General features: G+C 38.0%; 4 protein-coding genes and 1 long non-coding RNA gene across 6 annotated transcripts; 3 read left to right on the top strand and 2 right to left on the bottom strand.

The window, feature by feature from the left end:
* Positions 1-14: 14 nt before the first annotated feature.
* LOC104807413 (3-hydroxy-3-methylglutaryl-coenzyme A reductase-like) lies at positions 15-2,863 on the bottom strand. 2 transcript variants are annotated; one of them, XM_010532676.2, is made up of 5 exons: positions 2,158-2,863; positions 1,487-1,849; positions 1,197-1,378; positions 759-1,105; positions 15-463 (listed from the first exon to the last, which is right to left on the bottom strand). In XM_010532676.2, exons 1-5 carry the CDS (start codon positions 2,754-2,756, stop codon positions 215-217), a joined length of 1,740 nt encoding a protein of 579 aa, XP_010530978.1. In that variant the 5' UTR covers positions 2,757-2,863; the 3' UTR covers positions 15-214. The 2 variants fall into 2 exon arrangements, with proteins under 2 accessions (XP_010530978.1, XP_010530977.1); XM_010532675.2 differs by having other exon boundaries at positions 169-463; positions 1,487-1,644; positions 1,953-2,863.
* Positions 2,864-5,626: 2,763 nt separating this feature from the next.
* On the top strand, positions 5,627-6,537 carry LOC104807412. Its single transcript, XM_010532674.2, has 2 exons — positions 5,627-6,034; positions 6,126-6,537. Exons 1-2 carry the CDS (start codon positions 5,855-5,857, stop codon positions 6,297-6,299), a joined length of 354 nt encoding a protein of 117 aa, XP_010530976.1. The 5' UTR covers positions 5,627-5,854; the 3' UTR covers positions 6,300-6,537.
* Positions 6,538-8,849: 2,312 nt separating this feature from the next.
* On the top strand, positions 8,850-12,046 carry LOC104807410 (uncharacterized protein At2g17340). The gene is made up of 12 exons (XM_010532673.2): positions 8,850-9,200; positions 9,629-9,694; positions 9,910-9,976; positions 10,066-10,134; positions 10,268-10,408; positions 10,494-10,622; positions 10,738-10,824; positions 11,025-11,099; positions 11,190-11,267; positions 11,353-11,430; positions 11,538-11,600; positions 11,706-12,046. The coding sequence occupies exons 1-12, from the start codon at positions 9,031-9,033 to the stop codon at positions 11,784-11,786; spliced, it is 1,104 nt and encodes a 367-aa protein (XP_010530975.1). The 5' UTR covers positions 8,850-9,030; the 3' UTR covers positions 11,787-12,046.
* On the bottom strand, positions 11,999-13,127 carry LOC104807411. The gene is made up of 2 exons (XR_770747.1): positions 12,267-13,127; positions 11,999-12,158 (listed from the first exon to the last, which is right to left on the bottom strand). It is a non-coding gene; the product is annotated as an uncharacterized LOC104807411 (long non-coding RNA).
* A 358-nt stretch (positions 13,128-13,485) lies between these two features.
* LOC104807409 lies at positions 13,486-14,247 on the top strand. Its single transcript, XM_010532672.2, has one exon. It carries the CDS (start codon positions 13,554-13,556, stop codon positions 13,983-13,985), a length of 432 nt encoding a protein of 143 aa, XP_010530974.1. The 5' UTR covers positions 13,486-13,553; the 3' UTR covers positions 13,986-14,247.
* Positions 14,248-15,178: the final 931 nt, after the last annotated feature.

Here is a 15,178-nt window from a genome sequence, read left to right as displayed (position 1 = left end):
GGGGGGGGGGGGGGGTTACAACATGATGGCACAGAGACAAGAAGAAATCAAAACAGAGTCTGACTATTATGGGCTTTGGTTAGATAAAAGGCGACCCTTCCCTCTTCCAGTTTTCGGGATCTTATGTGTGGAGGTGTTCTTCGCTGTAAAATTCATCTGAATCCTCTCGTTGCCGAGTGGTTGCCCATGAATCCAAACTTATCATCTCTTAGACCTAGGAAGAAGGGGCGATACTAGTTACATCTTTGCTGGATCGGTTGTACTTCATGTGGCTCTTAACGAGCTGTCCCGCCGCAAGAGCAGACATAAGTGAAAGCTCTCCAGCAAGGACAGAACCAGCAACGATTTTTGCCAACTGCCTTGCATTTGAACCAGGCGCCTCTTTGTCAGCACCCTTTACACCGAGCAAGTTCAGACAAGCAGATTGAGATGCAAGTTGTGTACCGCCTCCTACTGTACCAACCTGTAACCAGATCAATCAAACAACTTTTATGAGTTGGTCCAGCGATTTCAGCAGTCATATAACAGTTTCCAAATGCAAAAGGAAATCCAGTTGGCTAATCCAGCAACAAACGTTAAACTAATGGCAGGACAATTCAAGAACATCTGGCAAATTATTCCAAGTCAAAATCTAGATTCAACATTTTGACTAGTGGGTTCCCAGAAAAGCAGCTCATTGATTTCAGGACAAAAAGAATTAGACCTTCAAAACAGCCGCTGCTTATGTTAGATGTAAATTACATCTAACAGTGCCTCACCTCGATGGAAGGCATTGTGACGGAGACGTGAAGGTCCTGGCCGTCATTCACAGCTTCCATCATGGTGATGCAGTGAGAACTCTCCACATTTTGAGCAGGGTCTTGGCCGGTGGCTATGTAGACGGCGGTTACAATATTGCTGGCATGAGCATTGAAACCACCAAGAGCTCCGGCCATGGCTGATCCGGTAAGGTTCTTGAGCATGTTAAGCTCCACAAGAGCCTCGACACTCGTCTTCAACACCTTCTTCACGATCTCTCCCTTAATCACAGCTTCACACACAACGGACTTACCACGGCCCTCGATCCAGTTGACAGCCGCAGGCTTCTTGTCCGAACAGTAGTTTCCTGAACACCGCCAGGATCCAAGATCTTGTTAAAAGAGTTGACTTTGATTCAGAAATCGGAGAAAATAAAAGAGAGAACAACAGATGGATACCAGAGATGCCTATAACATCCATATCAGGGAACTCGTTTTGGAGGAAATCCAAGACATTCTGTACACCTTTGGACACCATGTTCATCCCCATCGCATCACCAGTACTGCATGAGAATCTCATATACAGATTCTTCCCTGCAATGGCACATTTGATGTTTTGAAGCCTGGCGAATCTACTCGATCTATAAAAGGGGGAAAAAAGAGTTAGGGAGAGAAACGGGTTATAAGCATCACTATCTCAAAAAGAAAGCTTTTTGAATGGCAACAAAAGCATGAGACTATAGCTTTACTTGTTAAAGATGATGGACAAAGTCTCGAAATTGGCGGGATCCTCCACATAAAACTTCAGGAGAGCCGCTCTCATGGCGGAGGGAAACCTCACGACGGGGGCTCTGGTCATGCCGTCCCTGAGGAGGACGCTTATGGCTCCGCCGGACAAGTGGATCGCCTTGCAGCCTCTGTTCGTGCTCGCGACCAAACAGCCCTCCGTCGTCGCCATCGGCACCGAATATTCCCTCCCGTCGAGTAACAGTGGACCGGCGATACCAACCGGAATCTGGACATAACCCACCGGCATCTCGCAGCACTGCCCTAAAATTGACTCGTAATCGAATCCGTCCAATGGAAGACCGATTAGGGATTTGCCGGTGGTCCTCTGCAACGCCTCTCGCCGGATCGCCGCCGCACGCTTGCAGTCTCCGAGCTTCGTCTCTTTCCTCAGAGGACGCTTATGGCTCCGCCGGACAAGGGGATCGCCTTGCAGCCTCTGTTCGTGCTCGCGACCAAACAGCCCTCCGTCGTCGCCATCGGCACCGAATATTCCCTCCCGTCGAGTAACAGTGGACCGGCGATACCAACCGGAATCTGGACATAACCCACCGGCATCTCGCAGCACTGCCCTAAAATTGACTCGTAATCGAATCCGTCCAATGGAAGACCGATTAGGGATTTGCCGGTGGTCCTCTGCAACGCCTCTCGCCGGATCGCCGCCGCACGCTTGCAGTCTCCGAGCTTCGTCTCTAATGAGTAGGAAGGGATCGTGCCCTCCACAACTGATTTGACGATCGCTTCGTCTTCCTCGGAATCTAGCCTCATTGGGACAAGCGGATCGATTGATTTAGGTTTAACAGGAAGAACAGGAGGGATCGAACAATCAAGGGACTGCCCACACGGTATCTTCCGCGAATCTTCCTTGAGAACAAGCCGATCCACGTCTTCGGAGGCCCATACATCATCTTCGGAGGAAGGCCGGAAGATGAGAGACTGAACAAAGCCGACGCCGAAGAAACCTAGGAGGTAAATGAAGGAAGCGACAAAGGCGATGATGGCGAGGATCTCGGAGAAGTCAACAACGTGGAGAGGCGTTGACCGGCGGATCTTCTCACGCCACCGGCTGAGGAGGAAGTAAACGACGGCGAAGAAGAGCGTGAGGAAAATAGTGTTGGTGAGGTACAACGGGAGGGGAAGCGCGTCAGAGGCCTTGGGAGGCGAACCAACGTCGCCGGCAACATGGTCGCCGTGGACGGAGGCTTTGGAATGATTTCTCCGGCGGACATCCATCGTCGGCGACGGAGGGATTCCCGGCGAGGGAGACAGAGGCGAAAGGAACCGGAGGTTGTAAAGGAGAGAGAATCGGGGAGATCTCGAGTTCCGAATTCGCAATGTCTATTATTGGGGGAGATGTGTATATATAGGGCTTGACATGTACACGTGGACTTTGAAATTACCGGCCTCGTTGGTTTCCATGTGATGGTTCAATTTTCTTTTCCTTTTTTTTCCATGAGAGGTACAATTATGTTTATGTCTAAAAATGTCGGAATTTTTTTTTTAGGAAATTACAGTCGGACCTTTCACAAACATTCAAGTAACAAAAAATTCAATTGCTTTGCATCCGAATATATATAAATTTTAGATTTTTTTTAAATAAAACAGACATAAAATTAACATAGCCATGTAGAGTAGCGGTCGCAACAGGCCCCGGCATTACCATTACCACTAATCCGGATTTTCAAATTTAGATTGTATAAAAATTAAAAAGTTTTTTTTTCCTCCTAAATTCAATACTATCCAATCATCTTTATCGGTTATTCTGGTTAGCTTTGATAAATAATTTAAATAATGTTAATATATATATATATACATATATTGTAGCAATCAATATTCCGGATTATTAAAAAAAAACCAATATTAAAATTGGAAGCCAGAGAGCATCTTGAAAAGGACCTTTTGTGCGTGTAACATGTTTTTTCTCAAATTTTTGTTTTCTTGTATAGAATTTTGTTTAAAATGCTATCTGTAGATATAAAAATAAAACCATTTTTGTTAGATTTATTTTTAATATTTACAATAAGTGATTAGAAAATCAAAAAATAATCGATTATGTATTTAATTTTATAATAAGTGATTAGAAAATCCAAAAATAATTCGATTGTGTATTTAAATTTTGCATATGATTGAAGATTGAACTCGAAAATTCTGGATTAAAGCCGAGAGAAAAGACGTGGGAAGTTAATACCCTTGACCTGCCACTTTGCTGTGTAATAAATACAATATAGTTATCCGTTGAAGGAAACAAATTAGAGCATAATTAAAACATAAATAATAAAAAATATATATGATATATGCGTAGAGATGATATATCATACAACTGCACGAGCTTAAGCACAAATAATTGTATTACTGTTCACAAATACATTTTTACGATCCAAAATTGGACGACTCAGCCTGGTTAGAAAGAAGTTCTGAATCTTTATTTTAAAAAATATATTCACACAAATTTTTCTGATATTCTGTATGAGATATAATTGAACCAAAAGTTTGGTGAATTTGCGAATTATAAAAATAAATATGTTTTTTTATGCTAAATAATATTTTACATTAATCACATAAGCATACATGATTTCATATATGGTTTCAACGATAAAAAGTAGAAATTCTGACTCTTAAAACTTCTAATATGGTAGTATGAAAATATTTTCGTAAAACATGAAAAAACATGAAAATCAATTTATTTAATGTGAAAATTTTATTTAACAATTCATTTTTATTTTTTAAAATAATCCATTTTAATCCTGATTTTGATTAGACAAATATTATTATAGTTACCTGAAATAAAAGAAAATAAAAATACATGAAAAATGGAATAAAATATGTAAAAGACGAAGAAAATCGTGAGAAGAGGGAAATTTTTTTTAAGAAATTGTAAATAAATATATTTTCCAAGAAAATTAAAGTATTTTGAATAATACGTACTAAAAAAATAAAATTTTGATATTGATTGAAAAATTCGAAAAAAACTCTAAATATAATTCGTAAAATATTTGTATATATATATATATATATTTAAGATGTGCAATAATAGACGTTGGTTTGGGTGTCTTATGTCGGTCAGTGTCTTTTTCTCCTGTATTTTTTTAGTTTTCCTGTCTTGAATATTAATAATCAAGAACCATGCTGCTTATATTTTTATTCAATTTTTCTATCATTTCGCACGCTGGTAAATATTTTAATTGCAATCGCTTTAAATTTATAGAAATATAAACAAACTAATTATCATTGCGTTTTTAAAATACGTCAAGCAAAATAGATGAATCGATTCGTAAATTAATAATAGTCTATCCATATTAATCATGGATATAGAATAATATGAGATTAGAAATCATCGAAGAAATAACACGAAAAGACGAGATAAATGGTTGAAGGTTGGATTAAATATAAATATAAGATTCCGTGTTACAAATTGATTTGTTAAAAGCCTTTTGCATGGACTCGTTTTTAACACGACGAATACAAATAATACGACAAAAAAGCCTACGTGTTCAAAATCATTCAATACTCTGTATGTGTATATATATATATATATGTATAATGGATAGTCAAATGGACCGTATCTGTCACGATCTTTTCATTTACGGATGATAGCAGTACTCGTGAAAAGAGTTCGTTAAAGAAAAGGCGTTTTTATTGAATTGAATATAATAAAAATATTAAAAGGCACTGTCACAGAATGTATTTTGATCTTTTTGGTTTAGAGGCGGTTCGGTACATCTGCATTTCTGGCCGGTTTGGTTCTCGGTTCACTTGGTTTGATTTTTTTTTTATAGCAATAATGCAGTTTGTTTGTTTTTAATTCAAATTCGCATTTTATCGCCTTGTTTTTGTTGTACATAAATACCATTCGCTACAAAGTTTAAATATATAATAATATTTTATTCCATTTTATCGCTTTATCGACTCCCGCTATTTTTCTCATTAATTTATAATCTTGATCTCTGGCTCAAAGCGACGCCGTTTTAAACATGGGCCGTAAGTAAGCCCAATATCTAAGTTATCTTTTTGTGTTTAGCCCAATAACCTCTTCTCAGTCAGCCCAATCAATTATTCTCTAATCTCTCTCTCTAATTGTAGAGAGAGCATTTTTTTTCCCCGTGTGATTGAAGACAAAAAAAGTTCAAAAGAGAGAAAACAAAGCAAACCAAAGGTCGTGAATTACTCGCTGTGTTCACGCAAGCTCCATGGGGAAGAATCGGAATCGGGCATCATCTCGCCGCCGGTGATGCGCCGTATTTCGACGCCGGAGGACAGATTGCATCAGTTTTCGGAGAGATTTGTGCGAAGCAGGAGGAGGTTTGTCGCAGTCTTTATTTTTCCCGGAGGCGATGTCGCTGAGGATTAAAGCGGTGGTGGATAAGTTCGTGGAGGAGCTGAAGGAAGCTCTCGACGCCGATATTCAGGATCGAATCATGAAGGAGAGGGAGATGCAGAGTTACATCGAGGAGCGTGAGCGCGAAGTCGCCGAGAGAGAAGCCGCCTGGAAAGCCGAGCTCTCCCGACGCGAGGTACGATTGAGTTTCAGATTCGATTATCAGCTCGGAGTTTGGGAAACTGGGATGATTGGTCAGATTACGTGGTGTGTTTGGGATTTTCCAGGCTGAGATTGCGAGACAGGAGGCGAGGTTGAAGATGGAGAGGGAGAACCTCGAGAAGGAGAAGAGTGTTCTCATGGGAACGGCGTCGAATCAGGACAATCAAGATGGAGCTCTGGAAATCACTGTGAGTGGTGAGAAGTATCGGTGCCTTAGGTTCTCCAAGGCTAAGAAATGAAGCTTTAGGGGCGTAACCATAAAACAGTTTTTCACATTTCCTTCTCCACATTGGGAACTTACCGATGAAAAGAACAATTTAAGCTCGTATTCGTTATGCCTTGTCTCTATGATGTGATTCAATGGAAGAAAAAGTATGTTCCTTTTTTCCGAAAAACCGAGTTCTTGTGAGTGTTCATGATGTTTGTAGTTTGTTGTCTTCTTTGTTTGATCAAACGAGGAATGCTGTTTCGTATGCAGAACTTTGAAGGTTTTAGATAGTAATGCAATGAAAATGGATCACGTCAACTGCTATTCTGAATTGTTTAGTTAGAAGGGCATAGATGTTTGCCGGAGAAAACATATGCAATTTTCCGCAGGTTGTCCAAAGGTTTTCCTGATAGGTTTCACGCAAGCGTGAATGGACACCTGTGTGATGATAGAGCCAACCGAGGTACTGGAAATGGCTCTGGATGTTTGTAAGAGCAATGGTTTGTGAGTGAGATGAGAAAGACAATGAAGTAGTAGTCAATGAAGCAAATCAATAGCCCTTGAAGTAAACTCCCAGAGTAAATCCTGTTCAGAAGCCGTTGAGGTGTTATGGTATGGCCTTTGCAATATGTGTCGAATTGTATTGGAGATTCCCAGGGACTGTAAGTTTTCCACACTATCACAGTTTTCTGCCGTATCTCGGGCTTCTTTTAGTTTTGCCATTGTGCCCTAATTTCACAGCTTCTTTCATGTTTCGGAGCAGTGCATTTCTTCAAAGGATAGGCTTCAGTAAAGATCAAGTTTTTCCACGTGACTCGAGTGAAGCAGATGATCTAGCAAATCCAAAGGTAAAAGAATAATCACCGATGAGCTCCCAAGTTCAACTTTCATATTCAATTCTTGGTGCTTGAGATTATCGCATCGCATACAACCAGACCATGGAATACCCCGGTAGCTGTTGCAAGCTTCAGGTCATGGATAAGGTAATGCCAGTATGCAGTCAACATTTGTTGCGGTAACTGATGAATGGCATTTCGAAATGATGGGCATAACGAATGGCATCGGGATCAAACGTCGGCTAAACTCAATAGTTCCCTTGTAAGAGACTGGAGATTTCAGTTAAACTATCCAAGGATGAAAAGCTCAAGAAAGAGACTTGAAGAACAATAGAAGCAGACATCTTCTTCCTCAACGTTAGAGCTCAAATACTTTATTTGTGTGAGCAAACCCTTTGAAAAACATAACTCTCTTTCTCTTGTATGCCAAACAGTTGTAATTGGTACTTTCCTCAGTTGAGATTCTAGTTGGTGGCTTTAAATCAAAACTGTAGTTTCTATGCATTAAAAAAAATTCTAAATGGTAATAAACAATGTAAGATTATTGCATGAGTAAAAAAAATTAAAATATTTTATGGGGTTGTGTGTTATATGCTTTTTTCCACCTATTCTTCAAATATTCTCCAACATCTAAAATCTACTAATTTTGCGATTAGTGTATTTTATGCTAATTTTTGTAAAACGGAAATCTGCACCAACAAATCCACAGCTAATTTACAGAGAGATTCACATATTAAATATTGAACTTTAACCAAATTTCTAAATTAAATACTCAACTATCTCAGTTCCAAATTAAATACTCAACCATATTTAAACTGACAAATAAAAATCAAACTTTTCAAATTTTAACATATATTTAAGAGATAATTCCCAAAAAAACCCTATAACTTTTTTTCATCGCAATTTAGACTCTATACTTTTTTTATCCAAAAAAACCCTATACTTTTCAAAATTTTAAAAATTATACACATTTATATACACATATTAATTATTATAAACACAAAATTAATTACACATTTATTTTATATATTTATATGTATATATATGTTTTATATATATGTATGATATATGTATTTTTTCCTAAAAATTATTATATATAAGAAACTATTTATTATTTGTATATTGTTTTATATATAAGAAACTATTTTCCAAGAAAATATTTTTATATGTTCAATTGTTTTCCAAGAACATATTTTTATATGTTCAATTGTCCAAAAAAAACATGTTCTTGGAAAACAGTTTCTTATATATAAAACAATATACAAATAATAAATAGTTTCTTATATATATAATGATTTTTAGGAAAAAATATATATATCACACATATATATATAAAACATATATACATACTAATATATAAAATAAATGTATAATTAATTTTGTGGAAAATAAATGTATAATTAATTTTGTGTTTATAATAATTAATTAGTATGTGTATATGAATGTGTATAATTTTTAAAATTTTAAAAAGTATAGGATTTTTTATCCAAAGATTTTTTTGGATAAAAAAAATATAAAGTTTAAATTGCGACGAAAAAAAAGTACAATTTTTTTTTTGATTATCCCTTTGATAAATGTTAAATTTTGAAAAGTTTGATTTTTATTTATAAATTTAAATATAGTTGAGTATTTAATTTGGAAATTTAGTTGAAGTTCAATATGTGACTTTTGAATTCGATTAAGGAACAAAAAAATCAACACCTACAAAAAAATAAAGAAGAATTAAGGAGCTAAAATTGACAAATTGTTGTGGGAATTATACGCCAGCAGCTACAATCCACCAGGGACGGTTGTGACCACAGCTCGTGCCCATTGAAGGAAGAGTTGCGTAGAACACCCGCATCGCCTTCCCGGTCCAAGCCCATAGTTCTTTGTTCGCTCATCGCCATTTTCTTGCGGATCGAAAGGCGAGATTTTGGGGAAGAAATGGAGAGCGATTCGATGATGGTTCCATTCCCGCTGTTGCCGACACCGATCGAATCCAACTACCGGGCTTGCACCATTCCGTACAGATTCCCTTCGGATAACCCCAGAAAGGCTACGCCCACTGAGATCTCCTGGATCGACCTCTTCGCCAATTCCATCCCCTCTTTCAAGTTCATCTCTCTCTCTCTCTTTCGTTCTGGGTTTTGCTTGTTTTGTCAAAGTTGAGATTATGTTGTGACGAGTCGGATAAGGGTGGAAACTTTGTCTGAAAATGGGTGACGTTAACTTCTAGCCTGGATAAGAAGTGCATAAAGTTGATATTTTTGGTTCCATAAGGGCAATTAATGCGTTGGGTACTTGTATGCATTGTTAGAGATGGGGATGCAATTAGTCTGTTTAATATTAAGTTATCATTGATCCGATAGGCACTGCCTGCATTATGTTCTTTCTGCGTTTCTTGAGCTTTGGCTTGGTTCAATGGTGATGATTTTAGATGTATGAAAGAAATTGCAGTTGTTTCTGAGAACTTGTAGTGTGCTTGATGGGATAATATAAGAATGCAGAAAATACTATTTTCTAAAGCTGCTTAGTTTTGCAGGAAACGGGCAGAGAGTGATACTAGTGTTGCGGATGCTCCTGCTAGAGCTGAAAAATTTGCAAAACGGTAAACATTTGTATATTCTGTATGTGTGCTTCTTCATGATTTGTCTTTCCTTAGTTTATTGTAGCTTTCTCTTAACCTGGATCATTCATGTTTTCCATATGGATTGCTTGAAATGTGCATCCTATTAGTAAAAATTGCCCCTTTATTATGTATAGAGATAGGTCTTTCTGTTGAAAGCATCCCTTTGTGCTAATCTCTCACATTGAATCTGGAAGGTATGGTGAGATTCTTGAAGACTTGAAGAAAGACCCAGAGAGCCATGGTGGGCCACCAGATTGTGTTGTAAGTCGAAGCACAAGATTTTTCTCAGCTGTTAACTAAATACCCAAAATGGGCTTCCCTTTTCATGATCTGTTCTGGTTGATTTTCAGCTACTCTGCAGACTTCGTGAGCAAATACTTAGAGAATTGGGATTCCGGGACATATTCAAGAAAGTGAAGGTAAGACTTCAGAACAGGGGTTCTTAAGAAACGTTGTGACTGAAAGCGATTCTCTAATAAGGTTTTAGGTCCTAAAACCTTATTATTCTCTTGTACTCTAACATGAGTTCCTATCATGTGATGACTCATGCAGGATGAGGAGAATGCAAAGGCCATATCACTATTTCCGGAAGTCGTCCGTCTGAGTGATGCTATTGAAGATGAAGGGAAGCGGTTAGAAAACTTGGTTAGAGGAATATTTGCTGGAAATATCTTTGATCTGGGCTCCGCCCAGGTATATTTCTTTCTTTTTGTAGTTGCTTCATTCGATTAGAAAAACATATCTTAATTAACGGATTTCATGTATTCACCTGTTGAAGCTTGCCGAGGTTTTCTCAAGGGATGGAATGTCATTCCTCGCTAGTTGTCAAAACTTGGTTCCCCGACCTTGGGTCATCGATGATTTAGACAGCTTTCAAATAAAATGGAGCAAGAAGACTTGGAAGAAGGTCAGTTCTTCATTTCTTGAACTTTTTTCCCTGTCTTTTGTTTGGTTAACATTGTACTTTCCCGGGAGGTGGCTTCCTTCGACAAGCTGATTCATCTTTGTATTTGTAACAACAGGCAGTAATTTTTGTTGATAACTCTGGTGCTGACATAATTCTGGGCATATTGCCTTTTGCAAGAGAAATGCTCCGTCAAGGAACTCAGGTGATTTTAACTAAACCTTAATGTATTTAGAACCCAGTGTTCTACTTCACCGTAAGAAAACGTATTTTAGTTTTTAATACTCTGTTCTGATATTGATGAACCTGAGAGAGATGAACTCTCTTGTTGCCCCAAGTTCGTTATCAAGAAAGTTGATTTGCGTCGTAAGCTAATTCATTTCGCTTTTAACTTTGGTAATGAAGGTGATTTTGGCCGCTAATGAATTGCCGTCTATCAATGATGTAACATACACAGAGCTTATTGAGATCGTGTCGAAGGTGATTTGAGCAACTCTATTACGTACTGTCCTTTTTCTGTTGATAACTGTAATGACATAGCTTAACTCTGGTTGTGTCTTAATTTACCAGTTGAAGGATGAAAACGGGCAACTAATGGGAGTTGATACCTCGAAGCTCCTGATCGCCAGTTCGGGGAATGATTTGCCTGTAAGAAATCCAAATGCTGACAGACAGATGAGAGTCTTAAGATGGTCTATACTCCTATATATTCATTTATCGAGATTTCTTGCAGGTTATCGATCTTACGAGAGTATCACAAGAACTTGCATATCTTTCAAGTGATGCAGATTTGGTCATCCTCGAGGGCATGGTAAGGCCTAAGAGACATTTGGAAATCAGTGGAATTTTCTTGAAAAGATTCATCTTTTTCTTGTCTTAGAATTATTCGTAACTGATTCATCAACGGGTTGTGACCAGGGACGTGGGATAGAGACAAACCTTTATGCTCGGTTCAAGTGTGATTCCCTCAAGATCGGAATGGTAACGGTTTCACACTGTTAGATCTCTCTTTTGAGCATTCTATGTCTATGGTTATTGATTCTTCTATCATTTGCTCTACTGATTTGGTACATCTTCTTTTTTCAGGTGAAGCATCCAGAGGTTGCACAGTTTCTTGGAGGACGTCTTTATGATTGCGTCTTCAAATACAATGAGGTTCAGAGTTAAAAACTTATATTTCAGAGTCTTCATTCACTCGTATTATTGCATCGGTCATTCAGTGAATCATCATAGGATTTGGTACTTGGAGCCAAAATCTTCTCTTTCGATTCATACCCCGAGAATTTAGAACTCTCTTAAGGGTTCTTCGCTATAAATTGCAAAAGCATCAAACTTTTTCTTTATGAGTACTTGCTACATGTGATGTTGAGCAAAGTAGATGAGATTACTTTGACCATATAATTGAAATGTGGCATTTCATCCATCAATACATCTGATGTCCTTTGAATGAAGTGTATGACATGAACAGAAGAAGTGTAAAGACGTTCAAGAACATCTTTCCTCGTGCTTCTTTTGGAACATCTGAATCTTCTTGTCGTCCTGTAAGTTTCATTACATGTGCTTAGGTTGGTGTTTCTTCATCTGTATTTGAAAAAAAAAAAAGTTAAGCTTTGGTTCAGAGTCATATTTCCTGTTCTTCACAAGCACCTTCTTCCATGAGATAAGGGTAATCGTCTTCTCTGTGGAGGCTACCACCGCTGGAGATTATGTAATTCGAACGCATAGTCCATGAGAACTCCACTGCAGCCATTGTTAAATGTTCTGTCACAGTCCACCAGTTCTTGATCAGACAACTCAGTCAGATTCCCCGTCACGATCTGATTGATCCAAGAGCTTATCAGTGGAAGCCAAATGCCCGGGCTGAGTACCCGGCGATGGAAAAATCATGGGCAGGAGCAAGACAGAGGAGGACAGATATAGAAAGGGCTAAAACAGGGATTTTGGTGAGTGAAGATGTGGAATCCATAGCCATCGAGCTCAAGATAGAAGCCAGAGAAGAGGAGATTGTGGGTGTGAAGAAACAGAGGAGAGGTAAAAGGGTTTATTACATAGAAACGGGGATGAGCTTAAAGTGTTGGCTTTGAAGAAACGACCAAAGGGATTCTTTCAGCCATGGATTTTGCAGCAAGCATGCATTTATCAGTAATATACAGAAAAACACTTTGAAGCAAGAATGCATTGCCACCTCCACAAAGGGATGATGATGAAGGAGATGATGGGCCTGGGCCTCTAAATAATAATAAAAAATGCAAAGAAATAGGCCTTGGCCCATATTGTCTTTTGACTTGACCCGATCAGTTTTCCAGAATGATTTAAGCGGTGGTATTGAATTGCTTATCATGATAAATTCCTTGGTCGGTCTATCTTCTGTTATTTTATTTCAATATTTCATTTTTTTATTATTATTTGTATTGTCAAAAAATAGCTGGATGCTCCTCCCTCAATACGTGTGGTGTGCTATTCATGTAACGTCTGGTATTTACCAAATTATCCACATCTGGTAATGTATGTAAGGAAATAAAAAATAACATATGATGAATAGAGTTCAAATATTATCTATAATTCCCCACTCGAAACAACTGTTAACTGCATTCAAGGAAAAAAAATACAAGTGTTGATAATCTCCCAGGATGTGTATGTTTGTTTACGTACAAATATAAATATACATTTGTATGATTCTATATATATTTGTGCATAAGCTTGATTACCCATATATATATATATATATATATATATATATATTTGTAATTACTAGATTTGCATGTAATTGGCTGTGAAGGAAAGCGAATGGACCCCACACCAACATTCACACACACAGCCGATTAAAACCCAGCCTGTGTTAGAGCTGTGATCATTACCTCCAAACCTCTCTCTCTCTCTCCAACCACATTTCTTCTTCTTCTCCTCTGCAGAAGAAGGTCGAGAGCACAAGACATGAGCTCAGTTATGGAGACTCTCCAGATCCGGAGATTCGCATCCCTCCCGGTCTCGCAACCCTCCTCCGCCGACGCCGGAGATCAGCCGGGGCTCCTCCGCCGTCGCCTCTCGTCTCTCTCCCTGAACCTCTCCCAGCCCGTCGCGGATCGATTCCCCAGATCCAAGTCTGTTTCCGCCATGGGAGAGCAAGCGGGGAGCTCCATAAGAGAGTGGTGGGGTTGGGGATGGGCATGGATCCTCTCCAGGAAACCCATCTTCGTCAGAGATCTGGAGATGGACAAGGACGAAGCTAAGGTACTGGGCTCCCACAACAGGGGGAGTCTCATGCATGTCTTCTTCAAGCTCCGGTCGGAGATCCGCCGCCTCCTCCGCTCCTCAGACGGCGGCGACGCCCTTCCTCTCTCCTGCAAGCACGGAGCTCGGCGATGACGTGGCGATTTCCTCTGTCGGCGCGATCTTCACGGATCGAATCCATTCCCATGTGTGTGTGTGTATTTTTTTCCCCCAAATTCTCTTCGTTTTGCCAATTAACGAGAGTATAATATATTGTTCTTGTTGTTATGTGGGCTATAAATTTCTTAGATTATTATTTATTTATTCGTTTGTTTTTCCTTTTTTGTTACAAAGTTTGTGCAGATGTATTGTAATAACCATCCGATTAAATAGAAAAAAAAATTGGTCCATCTATCTATTTACCTGCCAATTTTCTCATTTTTTATACAATGTAAACATAACTCTACTAAATTCCAATATGCAAGTCACAACTTCCCATTTTTGAAAAAAAAAATTATATATAACAGAACAAACTAGTCAAAATATTGGAGTTAAATTTATCTTTACCATTTTTTAGATCAATATATGGAATATGTAAATATATATTACTATTACATACATTACATATATATATATATATAATTTTTCTAGAATACAAAATCTAAAAATTGTTCTACTCATAAAATTACTCTCTATTTGGTATTATTTTCTATCAAGTTTGAGAAATTCCGATTCAAGAAATTACAAACCCTAAAAATTATTTACAATTTTTTTCCTTTTTTTTTTTGCTGCAAAAATAGCACAAGCTTCAAGTATTTGTGTGTAGAAATAAAGTATCTACGAAACTTACGGATACGTTCAAAGCGGCTCGAACGATATGAGTGGCCGACATTCGCTTTGTCGGTGGCTCATTTTTTTTTTCTAATTATAAATAAGAATAATGGTGGGTTTACGCGAATGATTGTAGATAAATTTTTACAAAAAAAAAAGAAAATAATAAAAATTGTTAAGATAGAATTTAAAATAATCCAAGGGTGTTTATATATGTGTAGGGATCACATGGTTTGATACAAATCCGCATTGGCGGTCCAATAATTGTGCCACTATTATTATTGCCTCGAACAAGACATGAGTTGGTTTCATGGTTTGCGAGCTCAAACGCAAAACTCTACAACACTTGTTATTTTATTTTTATTGCAAGCTCATCATATTCCACACATTGGCCCTTTTCTTCGAGAAATTATTGTCTCATTTGTGTATTTAAACATAGCGACAATAATATTTGATAATATTCTTTTTCGATATATGTGATATATATAAATTATAATTATGTAATATTTTTTTAATAT

The sequence above is a fragment of the Tarenaya hassleriana genome, unplaced genomic scaffold (genome assembly GCF_000463585.1).
Source record: "Tarenaya hassleriana unplaced genomic scaffold, ASM46358v1 Cleome13, whole genome shotgun sequence".
NCBI lineage: Eukaryota > Viridiplantae > Streptophyta > Magnoliopsida > Brassicales > Cleomaceae > Tarenaya > Tarenaya hassleriana.
Note: the sequence above shows the minus strand (reverse complement) of the source record. Positions and strands in the feature narration are given on the sequence as shown.